Raw genomic sequence first — 16,742 nt, forward strand, 5'->3', positions numbered from 1 at the left:
AAAGATGTGTTCATTGGAGGAGAGAAGGTCTCCCAAACTTTGCCCACAAATGAGATTGGACAAGAAGCCTTAAGGTAAATGAGTTTTATTCTCCAAGGTAACACTTTCATCCACAAAGGAGATGTTGTCATTGAAGAGGGGGATGAAGGTGCTCCTATGCCTGATGTTGCTGATATTTTTGGACCATTAAGGACTCATGAAGACTCCTCTTCATTTATGGAAGAGAATATTGTAACTCTCCCGAGAAGGATGGAGGAAATGTACAACCTCCAACCACAAGGCATCAAGAATTGCTTTCTCTTCATGGTGTTCAACATGACCAAGTGTGTGGTCTCATTAGAGATATAGATCATAGGCTAACCAATATTAAGTTTTAATTAGAAGAGGATTATGATGATGAGCTAGGTGATGAATTTAAAATTTGTACTTCTGTTTCAACATCAATAAAACTATGTTTCCCTTCATTTACAGTTGCATTTCTACTTATTATTAATGTTGTTATCATATTGAGGGGAGCTTATACCAAGTTGAATGCACATGTTTAGGAGGAGTTACTCTATTTTTTATTATGATAAAAAAAAAGAGAGACAAAAGGTTAAATGTTAAAAACACTATAATACTTTTCTAATGTTGTTTTTCTGTCTAAGTTGTAAATGTGCACGTATTAACAAAAGCTTTAAACAAAGATTTTAATCATCATAAAAAAGGAGATTGTTAGAAATAGACTGATGTAAAACTTAAAGAATTTTAATGATGAAATACTCAAAGACGGGAAACAACCAACACTCTTTGGATTGATGTAAAATAAAACTTTTACAATTTGTAATAGTTAAGTTATTAGAATAGCTTGATACAGATAGAGATCTAGAAATGCATTATTTCATAAAACTCATGGGAATGATCAATTATCATTTGAGATAATCAATTATCTCAAGAAAAAAATGTAAAAAAATAAACGTGACACACATAATTTTCACTGTAATTCACTGTAGTTATTTACATTGAACCTTGGTAATCTTTAAATAGGTACAAATAGGATCTTAGGCAAAGTACAAATAATAAAAACTAAAAAATAAAAACAATTACTGAATCTATCTCTATCTTATATCAACAAAATATAATAATATTGCACCTAAATAAATAGAGAATCAAAACTACCAATTCTGATTTTATCTCTATCAAAATCAAATTAAATATTACAAGACTCAAACTAATAAAATAAAACTTAAACAAAATTACAAATAAAACCCTTAAAAATTAAGTTTATTCCAACAACTTTTCCATAAACTTAAATTTTTCATTCTTCATCCTTCATAGAGTTTACTCCTTCCATGAAGAGTTGGATTCTTCATTTTCTTCATGTTGATTATGCTGTCTTTTATCTTAAAAGAAATCTATAATGCTTTGACTAATTTGTTCTTAACATCTTATTTATTCTTTGTTTTTGGCTCTCTTCTAAATAACCTTGCTGCGACCACCATCAACCACAACTTTAACATCATTATTTCCGAAATTCAATTTGTTAGTGGCTACTTCACTGTAATGGTGGTTCTACATGCTGAAATTCTTCAATTTTTTCTTGAAGCATCCAATTTAGCTTTCCTAAACATTGTATCTCATATTTTTTTCTTTAAGTTTTTGTTTCCAGCTCTGCCACCCTCGTCATCATGACTTCTAAAATTTCTATCGATCTTTTCATGGCCACTACCGAGCTCTTCACCCACAAAACCGGGCTCTCTCCTTCGGTGTCTTCTGAGCCATTCACCATCTACCAGTATTAAACAATATCAAAAGTCTACTTTTTCCTAATTAACATAAAATACAATATCTCTAACATTACACTTTAACGTGTCACTTTGACAAACACTAATTTTTTAAAATGAGTATCTTAATATAAAAAGAAGAGTTAATCTTTTCTATGAAGTTATTAGTTGTTAAATATACTTTTAATCTGCCTTATGTTAAATATATAAATAAATACTCTATTATAATAAAAAATAGGTTTAATTGCTTGCTTTGTCCCCAGTTTGGCTGCAACATGTCAAGTTAGTCCACCATTTTAAAAAAGTTTCAATTACGTCCAAACTTGGTTTAAAAGTGTCAATTTCGTCCAAACGTAGTAAAATTTGCATCAATCAAGTCCCTTCCGTTAATTCTACAGAAACGGACGTTAATTTTTTTCTCTCTCCTCTGCTCCTCTGCTCCTCTGCTCTGTTTCTCTGCCAGCATACCCTCTCTTTCTTTTGAATATTTGCATACACTAAAATTTATTTTAATATTTGAATTTAAATGAATAGTTTAGATTAAGAGATAAAATACCCTATTTGAATGAGAGTCATGTTGTTTTGTCCATACATTTAATACCACGACCACTTCAAGTACTAGGTGGGAATCCACCATTTTTGGAATGTCTGATTCAATAATTTAATACATAAATTATATGAATTATATATCATATTATAAATTATACTTTAATTTAAAGAATGTATAGATAAACAAAAAAATTCAAAAAAGTAAAACATGAAAAAAGTTATATTATATTTTAAGTAATTATTTATTTTTATTTTTGTTTCAATTATTTTATCACTAAAATAATTAACACATACCTTTAAAAATGTTCAGAAAATATAGGCAATTCTTTTAACATTCATGTATGATAACAAATTCTTGAAAAATATAATAGAACAGCTATGAACGAATACATAGTATATATTCATATTCAAGTAATTATTTATTTAAGCTTTGGAAATTAGAATTAATTTTATCCGAAATTTGAATATATTTTAATTTTAAAATTTTAAAATTAAATATAACTTTTTAGTCTAATAATCATTTTTCAACAGATATCAAACAGAAAGATATCAAATGATATAAAAAATTTAAATATTAATATGAAACATATTAAAATTTTAATATAATTAGGTTAAAAAATTATATTTATTTGTTTTTAAAGTTTAAGATTAAAATTTATTTAAATTTTAGATAAAGAAAAATTTTAATTTTATATCAAAATTCAAAAACAAAATTATATTTAACTCAAAAAAAATTGTTCATAATACATAATTTTATTTATAATAAAAACTAACTTTTTAAAATTTAATTATATTAATATTTTAATTAAATTTTATTTTCTATTTTTTAAATTAAAATTAATTCATATTATTATATTATTAAAATAAAATTGTCAAGTGGGTGTGTTTGATAAAGGTCTGAAAATATTTAATTTTTCAAAACCTATCATCTAATGATTTAAATAAATTAAAAACGTAAACTTGATGATGAATCTATATGCATGCTTGAAAGGTCCATGTGAACATATTATCCTTTGATTTTAACAAGACGGTAAATAAAAGGTTTCGAAATATGGGATAAGAGAAAAGGAAACAGAAGAAAAGTGGAACTTGTTAAAAAATAGGCTTAATACCCTATTTGCATACACTAAAATTTATTTTAATATTCAAAAGAAAGAGAGGGTCTGCTGTTGTGCAGAGGAGCAGAGGAGAGGAGCATAGCAACAGAGGAGAGAGAAAAAGAATTAACGTCCGTTTATGTGGATTTAACGGAAGGGACTTGATTGAAGCAAATTTAACTACGTTTGGACGAAATTGACACTTTTAAACCAAGTTTGGACGTAATTGAAACTTTTTTAAAATGGTGAACTAACTTGACATGTTGCAGCCAAACTGGGGACAAAGCAAACAATTAAACCTAAAAAATATATAAATTAAACGTAAAATATAAATAAAAAATAATAACAAACTAATTAAAGATAAAATACAGAATAATCTAATATATCTAACATTAATCTTTTCATTTGAAGTGTATGATTGAGAATCACGTCACAACAAAAATCAAATAATGTTTACTCAAAACATACCATTATGTTTAAAATTTCTTTTATACAAATCTTGTGTCCAACTTTATATTAATAAGAAATCATTTAACATTTAATTCATATAAATAGAAATAAAATGTAATATTTCAAAAATACATTAAAATAATATTCAATTAATCCTTTCACTCTCTTCAGCTTTGACGAAATTTAACACAGTAATAATAATAGAAAGGAGATATTTTAATTTTTAAGGCTCTCCCTTTTCTTTCCCATTCTCCTCTAACCAAACACTTAATCTGCAGATTATGGGCACTCCCATAGTCAACAATTCATGTTCTAGTCATGAATCATTAAGCAGTTTTACTAAAATCTTAGACCTACCTGAGGCATCCTAGCTACGTCCCAAATGTTGAGAACATACCTAAAAACCAACAATCACTATCGATTTCACCTCAGATAAAGCACAGGCAACAACCATCTGTTTCTTCGAGTCCAGTTTTATACCACTGATTTTTTTTCATGTCCGCTCCTTTCAAAGGTGCCATCACCCGTTGCCTGCATCGCATTAAGGGGAAGCAAAAAAAATACTGAATGGAAATGTTTACAGACAAATACAGAATGGAACAGAAATACTAAAAGATCAAACAAGTGAATAAATAACAAACCAATCAGGAAACTGAAAAAAGTAGTAAAACAAGTGAAACTCAAAGATCAATCCCAAGAATAAACAAATAGCTGAAGGTAATCCATTAAAAAACTTATTCCTTGAGATTAAATTTTCAACAAGGAAATGAGTCATCAACACATCGTCTCTTACCCCAAGATTCTTGGGATGAAATATTATGACTATCCATATTAGGATAGTTGACTTATAGGTTTGTGTCGCAGAATCATGAGAACATAATATTATAACTCCAGGAACATTATAGCATAATTATAGATCTTTTCTCTCGTATATATTTATGATCTTTTCATTTAATTATAAAAGAAGAAAAAATTCCTTTTATTTCCTTTCTTTACATGGTATCAAGAATGGTAACGATTCTGTGCTCAATCATTCCTTCCTACACTATAATTTTCCCATTCTTGTTTCCATGGATAACGATAAAAATAAACCAGATTGCAACAGTTCTTATTCTCTCCATCATTCTGACCATTTTGGAATGGTTCTTTCCCCAAATCTCTAGACAGAGTTAATTATTCAACTTGGCGTTGAGCTGTGATCATCTCTTAGAATGCAAAATCCAAATTCAGTTTTGTTAATGGAACTCACAAGGCACCTCTTGATGAGGATCAAACATCTGCAACCTGATTTCCTAGAGGTCCTAACTCAAAATCCTGACAGGCAAGATGATTCATATTGGTTGGATGATTTATTCAGTATTGAGGATTTCGATGACGAGTATTATTGTCAAGGATTTTTTATGGCAACACTAAATTGTAAAGTGATTAAGGATTGTGTTGGATTATCCCATGAAGTTGTGAAATGCATTACTTCAAATAAAATTGACGAGGAGTATTATTGAGGATTGTATTGAAGATTTCGATGACGAGGAGTATTATTGTTAAGGATTTTTTATGTCAACACTAAATTGTATAAGTAATTAAGGATTGTGTTGGGTTATCCCTTGAAGTTGTGATATGAGTTATTTTAAATAAAATTCTTTTAATATTAATTTGAATAAATACTAAGTACATAGTATTATGTTCTTTAACCAGTTGTGTTCTTTACGATGTTGTCAAAATCATGAGTAAACTTGCAAACTCATTTGATCTCGAGAATACCAAGGAGCCTGCGAGATGGTGTGAATGCGAGATCATGGGAGGTGTGGATCGTTGTGTCAATCCTTCCCATCTTGAGAAGCCAGAGTTTGATGAGGCACACGCGAAATTAAGCGGTCACACGACAGTGCATGCACCTCTTGATGCTAAAGTTGTCATTGCTGTCTAACCATCACTATAGTCGCCAATGACCATCAGAGCACTCACAAGCTCTCGTTGCCACCAGTTTCACCTCGGCATCACAATATTGCACGCATCAGCACCAGCACTACCTTCACAGTTGTTGACACTTGCTCTCTGATCCAATCACTTTACTGTTTTGCCCTCTCTTTGGTTTTGCTATTATGAGAACATAAAGACCTATTTTTAGTTGTGAACAGGATCTTATTTCTTAAGACTAATTATGAGCTATTGTTATCATCTATATTATTTTTAATGGATGCATGGGCTTATGAATATAGTTTTACATACGCTCGTAACTCTTACTAGTAACTCTTACTAGTCGAGTTAAGATTTTTTAGCCCTTTTCCGATTCTTAAGTTTGACAACATTAGTTATTTGAATCTAATTGAAATAAAGCAAGTGTAGTTTGCATAGTCTTGAAAAAGAATGAATTTTATTATTTTCATTCATGTATATTACATTCTCCTTACTTGTAACAATCTAATCTTTTAAAAAAAGGAAATAAGGAAGCAATATATTGAAAAATAAACTAGAAGATCCTACAAATATTTTCTCTAATTAGAAAAATTCTATATATACTTTTTCTAATTAAAAAAATTTTCCTCTAATTACAACACATAGTATATAGAGGAGAAATGGTTTTAGAATGAAAAAATCAAAGACTTTGTTTTGTGAAGTTTGTTCACTTCGCTTAGGAAACCATATGTCGCTTAAGCGAGGAGCACTGTTGCTCAAGCTATGGATATTAGTTCAAGCTAGAAAGAGATCCTATAACAATTCTCTCTGCTCTGGAATTTTGGTTGCTCAGGAGACAAGAGAAACACCATAGCAATTCTCTCTTTTAAGATTCTAGTCGCTTAAACATTATATTGATGCTCAAGCGGTAATATAGTGACACTCAAATGAGAATTGGACATTTGAGCGAGAGGCCTATACAATTCTCTTTTCCCTAGAGGGATGATACTTAAGAGATATTTCCCTTCTTCTTGACTTCTTGGTGTTATACGAGTATGGGATTTGTTACGTACCTAAGTACAAAACCTAACCAGATAACCTCTCACACAACAAACACAAAACAATGAACGAATGATAATGGATGAATGAATCTCTTTTATTGAACAAATCTCTTTTATTGATGGTAATATCTGAATAAACAAAAGTAAACAAGGGTAATTGGGAGCATAACCTCCGTCAATTACTTGGGAACATAACCTCCCTCACAGGAGCATAGCCGCCTGACAACAAACTCAATAGTCAAAAACATGCCATAAACAATAACATCTAGCTTTATTTATATTAAATATTTCCCTAGAATATAATTCTATTTCCTATAATTAACTTCTACTCAATATTTCCTTAGGATATACCTCTATTTACTATAATTAACTTATATTGAATATTTCCCTAAGATATAATTCTATTTACTATAATTAACTTATACTGAATATTTCCCTAAGATGTAGCTCTATTTACTATAATTAACTTATACTGAATATTTCCCTAGGATGTAGCTCTATTTACTATAATTAACTTATACGGAATATTTCCCTAGGATATGACCTTATTTACTATAATTATTTCCTGCTCATCCTAACTGTTGTCCCAGTTAGGATAGTCATTCTTCAACCGATCGGCTCTAGCTCTTCACCGCCTTCCATTCGGCTTTGCTTTCCCTTGCCTCCTACCGTTCGGCTCCAACTCTTCACCACCTTCCACCGTTCGGATTGCTTCCCCCTGCCTCCTACTGTTCGGCTCCAGCTCTTCACCGCCTTCCACCGTTCGACTTGCTTCCCTTTGCCTCCTACCGTTCGACTCTCGTGCCTTCTATCCTATCACCCAATATCCTATCATTACACCCCGCTGCAAAACAACCTTGTCCCCAAGGTTGGAACCGGGGAACTTGATCTCATGGCTCTTTAATTCAGGTCTGGAGGTTTGGGTGGTGGTAATTCCCCTTTCAGTGACTCCCATTCTTCCTTCATTCTAGTCACCTTTTTTCCAGAATCGCAGGCCTTGAGAAAATGGTCTTCGATGTCTTCCCATACTTCAAACAACTCTCTTCGCTCTGCAGGTGTATCAAGAACTGCAAGCCCCCTTTTCTGTTCGCTGGCCCACCTCTTCACAAAATCCATCTTTCTCTCCGGAGCATTGATTCTTCCATCTGCCCTTCCTTCCAAAGCCTTCCATCTTCCTTCCCTCACGCTAAGGGTATCTAATAGTTCTCTCCCGTTCGGATCTGTCAGTCCTCGCCTGCTTGGTTCCGGTTGTCCTCTCTCGTTCGGTTCTGACTGTCCCCTCCCATTCGGATCCGGCTATCCTGTCCCGTTCGGATTTGGCAGTCCTCTACCGTTCGGTTCCGGTAATCCTCTCATGTTTGGATCCGGCATTCCTCGCCTGTTCGGAGCTTGGGCGTATTCTTCCGTTGTCCCCGATTGCTTACTGGCCACCAGTCTTTCGAAGACTAATCCCCTGCTTCTTTCTCCGAATCGGATCACCATCGCTTCCTTTAAACTAGCCCACGAACGGTTCCTGGCCTTCTCCCTCCAAAATCTGAACCAGTATCCGACACTTCAATCCATACAAATGTAGGCTAGGCGCACCTTCTCTTCCTCTGACACTCCATGTAATTCAAAGAATTTCTCAGCTCTGTTGATCCAATTCAATAGATCAGTTCCTTCAAAAACCGGTAACTCTACCCTTTTTCTCCAATTTGGTTGCTCCTGCGTACCACCCTCTTTCTCGCCTTCCTCTTCATCTCGCCGGTCCCTCCTTTTCCGGTTCACAGACCCCTGGCTTCCACCCGAGTTGCCATCTAGTTGTCGGTCTTGGCCTCCCATCATCCTCATTAGTTCTTGGAAATTTTCTTGCATTGCCGCCTCCAAAGTTTCCATGGACCGCTCCACATTCTCCAGGTTCCGCTCCATGTCCTCCAGTTTCCCTTCGACTGCATTCATTCTTCCTTCCATCTCGCCTTTCACTCCTCTTACAGGATCCGACAGTTTCTTGATTACTTCTTGATCCCGCAACGCTCCCTTGACGATCCAACAGTTCCCTCCCTTGAGGATCTGGCAGGTCGGACCAATTGTTACGTACCTGAGTACAAAACCTAACCAGATAACCTCTCACACAACAAGCACAGAACAATGAACGAATCTCTTTTATTAATGGTGATATCTAAATAAACAAAAGTAAACAAGGGTAATTGGGAGCATAACCTCCGTCAATTACTTGGGAGCATAACCTCCCTCATAGGAGCATAGTCGCCTGTCAACAAACTCAATAATTAAAAGCATGCCCTAAACAATAGCATCTAGCTTTATTTATATTAAATATTTCCCTAGAATATAATTCTATTTAATATAATTAACTTCTACTCAATATTTCCTTAGGATATACCTCTATTTACTATAATTAACTTATACTGAATATTTCCCTAGAATATAATTTTATTTACTATAATTAACTTATACTGAATATTTCCCTAGGATGTAGCTCTATTTACTATAATTAACTTATACTGAGTATTTCCCTAGGATATGACCTTATTTACTATAATTATTTCCCGCCCATCCTAACTGTTATCCCAGTTAGGATAGTCACTCTTCAACCGATCGGCTCCAGCTCTTCACTGCCTTCCGTTCGGCTTTGCTTCCCCCTGCCTCCTACCGTTCAGCTCCATCTCTTCACCGCCTTCCACCGTTCGACTTCATCTCTTCACCGCCTTCCACCGTTCGACTTGCTTCCGTTTGCCTCCTACCGTTCGGCTCCCCTGCCTTCTATCCTATCACCCAGTATCCTATCAGGATTGCTTTAGATTGTTACATATGGTGTTTGGTGGTAATGATTTGTGAAGAGTGAGAATAAAATGTTGTCTAAATGAAATATTATGAATTAAGAAAATTGAGTATAAGTCAATACAAATTGTGATGTTTGATATTAGGTGTGGTATTTATGAAGTATGATGTATGAAAAAGGAGAACTTTTAAGTAATCATAGGTGGGTAATTTATGTGTTTTGGGTATTACCATGGAGGTAAAACTATGTTTAGTAATATAGTGTAACTTGTAACCATTAAATTACTTTAGTCATAGTGAGATTTCAAACTACTGATAACCCTAATCACGAAATGAAGGTATCAAGTAATGAATCAATAAAGGTTTCTGTTAACTAAGAGTCAGAGAGAAGACTCGTATCTCATGGGGGTTTTCAAAAAACGCCCAGTTGGTAATCTAGGTTGTCAATAGGTATCAGAGTGAGAAGACAACCCATAGCCAAACATACCAGTAGATCAGACAATTGTTAGTCCCTGGAGCTAATACTAGATGCAGTCTTCTGAAAGTCATCAGTAATTGTACTCGATATGAGAGCAGATAATACCACATGTTTAAGAGAGCATACCAAAACCGGATAGAAGATGGAGTAAAAGAAGTGCATTGCTAAGCTGCAAAATCTGTCAAGTAACCATTTCCTACAGCTTTTCATACCTATGGCTTTGCACCATATGCTCTTACTTGAAGAGCTTGAATGAGATAAAACAGTGTAATTTCTTATTACACTGTTACAATTATACTACTGTATTTATAAAGTACAAAGGAGCAGACTACAAAAGGTCAAGGCACTTCCTTAAACCCTAACCTAATAGTTGGGTTCCCATACATAAATAATAATGATAATAATGATAATAATAATAATAAAGAAACATTACATTTCAACATTGCTAAGCTGCACAATCTGTCAAGTAACCATTCCTACAGCTTTTCATACGTATAGCTTTGCACCATATGCTCTTAAATTCAGCAACTTAAGATTGAAAAGAAATAATTCTTGAGGGCTTGATTGATCCCTCTCACAATCTTCTATTTATAAGAATAAATTGATACACAAATACATGATAAATAGGGTAACCCTTGACACAATATAATCATGATAAAATAGGATGAATATCCTAACACTCCCCCTCAAGCTGGAGCATACAAATTGTATGTACCAAGCTTGGAACAAATAAACTCAATCCGAGGACCCCTTAATGACTTGGTCAATACATCTGCGAGTTGATCGTTTGACCCAATAAACTCAGTACATATTTCTTTGGTCAACAACTTTTCAAGAACAAAATGACAATCAATTTCTATATGTTTAGTCCTCTCGTGAAACACTGGATTTGATGCAATGTGGAGAGCAGCTTGATTGTCGCAATACATCTTCATAGTATGGATGTCACAAAATTTAACCTCTTGAAGGAATTGTTTCACCCATATAAGTTCACATGTTAATGATGCCATTGCCCTATACTCGGCTTCCGCAGTTGATCGAGCTACTACATTCTGTTTCTTACTTTTCCATGAAATAATGTTTCCTCCCAGAAAAACACAATATCCTGTTGTAGACCGTCTATCAATAGGTGAACCTGCCCAATCTGCATCACAATACCCAGAGACATGAATGCTTCCTTTATCTTCATATAACAATCTTTGCCCAGGAGCCTTCTTTACATACCTTAGAATGCGAATGAGAGCATTCCAATGGTCAACACATGGAGCCTGCATGAACTGACTAACCACTCCAACTGCAAAGGATAGATCTGGCCTTGTAATAGTGAGATAAATAAGTTTGCCAACCAGCCTCCTATACCTCTCTGGATCGGAGAATAATTCACCTTCTTCTGTCCTTAATTTCTGGTTTGGGTCCATGGGATTGTCTACCGGTCTACAATCAATCATGCCTGTTTCTTGTAATATATCAAGAGCATACTTCCTTTGGGAGATTACAACTCCATCTTTTGATTGCGCTACTTCAATGCCTAAGAAATATTTGAGACTTCCAAGATCCTTGGTTTGAAAATGTCTACACAAGTACTCTTTTAGTTGAGATATTCCAACAACATCATTTCCTGTAATGACAATATCATCAACATATACTATTAAGTAAACACATTTCCCGAGAGAAGAATGACAATAAAAAACTGAATGGTCTGCTTCACTGCGTTTTAGCCTAAATTTTTGAACAATGGAGCTAAACTTTCCAAACCAAGCACGTGGGGATTGCTTGAGGCCATATAGAGATCGATGCAATTTGCATACCATACCAGACTCCCCCTGAGCAACAAACCCAGGAGGTTGCTCCATATAAACTTCTTCCTCAAGATCACCATGTAGGAAGGCATTCTTGATATCCAATTGATGAAGTGGCCAGTGACGAATGGCTGCCATGGCAAAGAAGAGACGAATAGTAGTCATCTTGGCTACAGGAGAGAAAGTGTCACAATAATCAAGACCATAAACCTGAGTGTAACCTTTTGCAACAAGCCGAGCTTTGAGCCGATCAATTTCACCATCAGGGCCAACTTTAACTGCATACACCCATCGACAACCAACCGCCTTTTTTCCTGGGGGAAGGGGCACCAGCTCCCAAGTATTACTGTGGTCAAGAGCCTGCATTTCTGCAATCATAGCTTGTCGCCATCCAGGATGATCAAGTGCTTCTTTCACATTCTTGGGTATAACAACAGAGGACACTGAGGATAAAAGAGAAAAATAGGAGGGCGACAATCGATGATAGCTTAGAAAATTATAAATGGGATGAGGGTTCCGAGTGGAACGAGTACCTTTTCTGTGGGCAATAGGCCATGCTGAATCATTTGCACCAGGAGGCGTGGGAGGAGGTGACGAGGGAGAAGAATCTGAAGTAGGAGATTCACCATTGTCTTGGGGAGGTGGACTATCCATTGGGGCCCTGTGTGGGATGATCTCAGAATGTGGAGAAACAGGTATAGAAGGATTGTGATCAAGACTTGGAATGACAGAGACAGTGGAGCTATTTGACTCAGCCATTGAAATAGGAAGGACTTGCTGGAGGATAGAAACATCCTGAACAGATGGAGAGAAGTAAGGAGTCTGTTCAAAGAATGTGGCATTGGCAGACATGTAATACTTCTTAGTTTCAGGAGAGTAACACCGATATCCTTTTTGAAGTCGAGAATAGCCTAAGAAGACACATTTGAGAGCGCGAGCGGAGAGTTTGTCTAGACCTGGAGACATGTCATGAACAAAACATACACAGCCAAACACTCGGGGAGATGTATGAAAGAGAGGATCATTAGGAAACAAAATGGAGAAAGGGACTTTATTATCAAGAGAGGAGGAGGGCATCCTATTAATAAGATAACATGCAGTTAAGATGGCATCCCCCAGTGATGGACAGGAATATGGGCACCAAGCAAAAGGGTACGAGCAGTTTCAACCAAGTGTCTATTTTTGCGTTCTGCTATACCATTTTGTTGTGGTGTATGAGGACAAGTAGACTGATGTAAGATACCATGGGAACTCAAGATGGCAGAAAAGGAGATGAGAAATACTCTTTTGCATTATCACTTCTTAATATTTTGATTACTTGACCAAATTGATTCTTGATTTCATTCAAAAAGGATGTAAAGATAGCTAACAATTCAGAACGATTTTTCATAAGATAAACCCAAGTACATCTTGAATATTCATCAATAAAGGTAACAAAATATCTAAAACCAAAGGAGGAGATACGACTAGGTCCCCATATATCAGAATGGATGATGGAAAAACTAGAATTACATATTGATTGAGACATTTTAGGAAAGGAAGATCTAACATGTTTTCCTAATTGACATGACTCACATTCTAAGGTTTGGAGACCACTAAGTTCAGGACACATCTTTTTTAATTTGGACAGATGAGGATGGCCAAGTCGATCATGTAGCACTTTAGGATTAGGAGCAGCAACACAAGACACCCTTGGACGAGATCCAAAATGGTATAATCCGCCAGCTTCATATCCTTCTCCAATCTGTCTCCCCGAACCACGCTCCTGTATAACAAAAGATTTATGATCAAAGGTTATTGAACAATTTAACATTTTAGTCAACTGGCTTAAGGAAATTAAATTAAAAGGACAATTAGGGACAAAAAGGACTGAGTTGAGATTGAGGGAGGGAGACAAAGAAACATGACCGACTCCTTTGGAAGAAGTTTTAGATCCATTTGCAAGGGTTATGAAATGAGGTTTTTCTCGAAAGGAAATAGATGAGAACAAAGAGGTATTACCAGAAATGTGATCAGAAGCACCTGAGTCAATTACCCATGAATTTTGACATTCCATAGATTGAGAAACGCAGGCTGTTGATGTATTGGGAGATTGAGATGATTGTGCCAAACGGTTAGACTTTAACCTTAAATACTCTTGATATTCATCCTCAGAAAACATAGAAGTGGAGGTTTCAGTTTTCGAAGTGGAAGTTTCAGTCTTCGAAATATTGGCGGTTTTGGAAGGGAAACCATGTAAGGAGTAGCAATCCTCTTGATTATGACCCATCCTTTTACAATATGTGCATTGAGTACGTCCCCGACCTCCTCGTCCTCCTCCTCTGGTGCCACGTCCTCCTCTTCCTCGTGTGGCAACCATGACAGATGGTTCCACTAGTTCATGCGCTTCTTGAGTTTGAGATACCGGGACACGCAGAAGGCGAGTGGTCAATGTTTCCATAGAGGGGACCTCATGACTAGTTAGAAGTTGATCTCTGAGATGATCAAAATCGGGATGTAGGGCACGAAGGATCAACACCATGTAAAATTTGTCTAGTTTCTTTTTGATATCCTCTAATGGATCTACTTCCAAAAACATCCTAAGTTCTTCGACGGCAGATTGGGCTTCCGCCATGAAGGACACCATATCATGGTCTGCCATTTTAAGAGATGCAAGCTTGTTCGTAGTGTCATAGAGACGTTGAATATCGTTGGCATAAATGCTTTGGGCTTTCTTCCAAAAGGAGTGACAAGTTTTGAAAGCCCTCAAAGATACAAGAAGTTTGGGTTCCACTGATTGCCATAACAGGGCACACAACTGGAAATCTGCTTGTTTCCACTGATCATCTTTTTCAGTAGGCACATGGCTTCCATCTCGCTCAAGGTGGTCATAATGCCCTTGGCCAAAGAACCACATTTCAACGGCAGCAGACCATGATAGATAATTTTTTCCATTTAGCTTCTCGGAGGTAATTGATGGACTTCTAGGGAAGGAAAGAGTACTACCAGACGCCATTTCTGAAGAATAGTACTAGCGAGGAACAAGAAAACCCTAAGGGTTTAGACGAAGGAAACTGTGACAGTGATGGACGACGGTGGCCGGCAACGGCGGGCGGTGGCCGGCGGCGACGGTGGCCGGACGGTGGCCGGCGACGGACGACGGTGGCCGACGGTTGACGGTGGCCGGCGGCGGGCAGCGGCGGGCGACGGAGAACTGTGGCGCCGGACAGATATATATTACGAGACAAGAAACCAGAGCGGGATCGACCTGGCTCTGATACCAACTTAAGATTGAAAAGAAATAATTCTTGAGGGCTTGATTGATCCCTCTCACAATCTTCTATTTATAAGAATAAATTGATACACAAATACATGATAAATAGGGTAACCCTTGACACAATATAATCATGATAAAATAGGATAAATATCCTAACACAGCACATAGAATACAATCATCAAAACTACACAATCTCCTCGGTTTACTGCTCCCCATTTCCACAAAACCATTAATTAAGAAAGAAATAAATTCGTTGATTTAGTAATAGCAGGTATAATATAACTTACTGCAAAAAACAATTTTCTTTGGGAACTAAAACTATAACGTGGAAAGTTATTGCTGATACCCTTGTAACTAATTGAGGTTTCATCAACTGAGATCTCAAGACAATCTTTAAAATATATCTCCATCCTCTTTAAATTTGAAAGAATCTATATCAATAAAGCACAAGTTCAGAAAGAGAGTAGTTAGAGAGCACAGACTGACCTTAGTTCAAAGTCTAGTTCTTATTTATGCATGGTATGCCTAGACTATCAAACAGCTTGGATGAGCTTTGAGTAATCTTTCTTGAGGTCTTGACTATTGTATATCTTTCATATTATATGACCAATCATTTAACCTGTGATTGACAATTATACCTCAAATTCTGTAGGACATTTTGTCGTAGAAGTATTTTATTGGATGGCCTTCACTGAAAATTTCTCAATTTCTCCCCTAAGATATTGAAGATAAGGGAACACCAAGTCTGCATGACATCCATAGTAACGTGAGAAGATATCATCTATTCGATTTATGCTTTCCATAGCAGTAGAATCATCCAAGGAAAGTTGGATGGAAGAAAGCTTCACAAGTTCGTAAGCAATAACAATATCATCAGTATCGTATAGCTTTTCCAGAATCTGTAACACAAAAAGGAACAAAATGTTTTAGACCTATTACGTAGAAAAACTTATAAATTTTATAAGAAGACCATATTGGAAATGCATTCATTAACAAGTACTGGAAGTTAGATTGCAGGTTATGGGAGAAGTAACGCCCTTGAAAGGTGAGAAGTAACCAATATGCCTTATCTATAAGTCCTGTGAAGTGTTAAGGCACTCAAGTCAGATAGAAGTGTGGGTAGTCACTTGGTAGTCAAATGTCTCTTTGTGAGCGTGCTTTACCATTCTTTTGTAGGGATACGTGAGTTTGTAGGAAGATACACTTCTAGGTGAGTATTTTTCATGTTTCCACAAAACTCGTAATCTTTATTGATCTAAGTGAACAACTTGTTTAAGTGTTTCCACGGATGTAGGAAAAAGGTGTCATCACAAATTCTATCCTGTGCTATTTTACTTATGATGCTATGTATGACTACAGACTTGGCTATTATGAGGTGCCTAAAGCTTCACCGAGTAGAATGAAGTGTTTGGTAGATTAGTTAAGTATTTGGTTCTTCTTTCTTAACAATGGTGTAAAATAAGACTGATTTATTATTCTCAATCATAAAAAATACATTCTGATACTCTCTATTTGTAATAATCTAATTCTCCTAAAAAGGGAAATAAGAAAACTAGAAAAGTAAAATAAAGAGAAATAGGGAAATTAGGAAAGTAAAATAAAGGAAAATAGGGAA

At 35.7% G+C, this 16,742-nt stretch overlaps 1 protein-coding gene across 8 annotated transcripts in view; it reads right to left on the bottom strand.

Annotated features, from left to right (window-relative positions):
- Nucleotides 1-3,974: 3,974 nt before the first annotated feature.
- Nucleotides 3,975-16,742, bottom strand: part of TPR9 (Tetratricopeptide repeat (TPR)-like superfamily protein) — a 32,935-nt gene continuing 20,167 nt past the window's right edge. For 3 of the 8 annotated variants that reach the window (XM_088106616.1, XM_088106612.1, XM_088106615.1), the window contains 2 exons: nt 15,614-16,026; nt 3,975-4,390 (listed from right to left, as the gene is read on the bottom strand). In XM_088106616.1, coding sequence (XP_087962742.1) covers nt 15,802-16,026 — 225 coding nt within the window. In that variant the 3' untranslated portion in view covers nt 3,975-4,390; nt 15,614-15,801. Of the gene's footprint in view, nt 4,391-15,424; nt 15,559-15,613; nt 16,027-16,742 lie in introns of those variants that run through there. The other 5 variants (XM_088106619.1, XM_088106617.1, XM_088106613.1 and 2 more) reach the window with 4 other exon arrangements.

The sequence above is a fragment of the Vigna umbellata genome, chromosome 2 (assembly GCF_029865625.1).
Source record: "Vigna umbellata cultivar VRB3 chromosome 2, Vumbellata_1.0, whole genome shotgun sequence".
Classification (NCBI taxonomy): Eukaryota; Viridiplantae; Streptophyta; class Magnoliopsida; order Fabales; family Fabaceae; genus Vigna; species Vigna umbellata.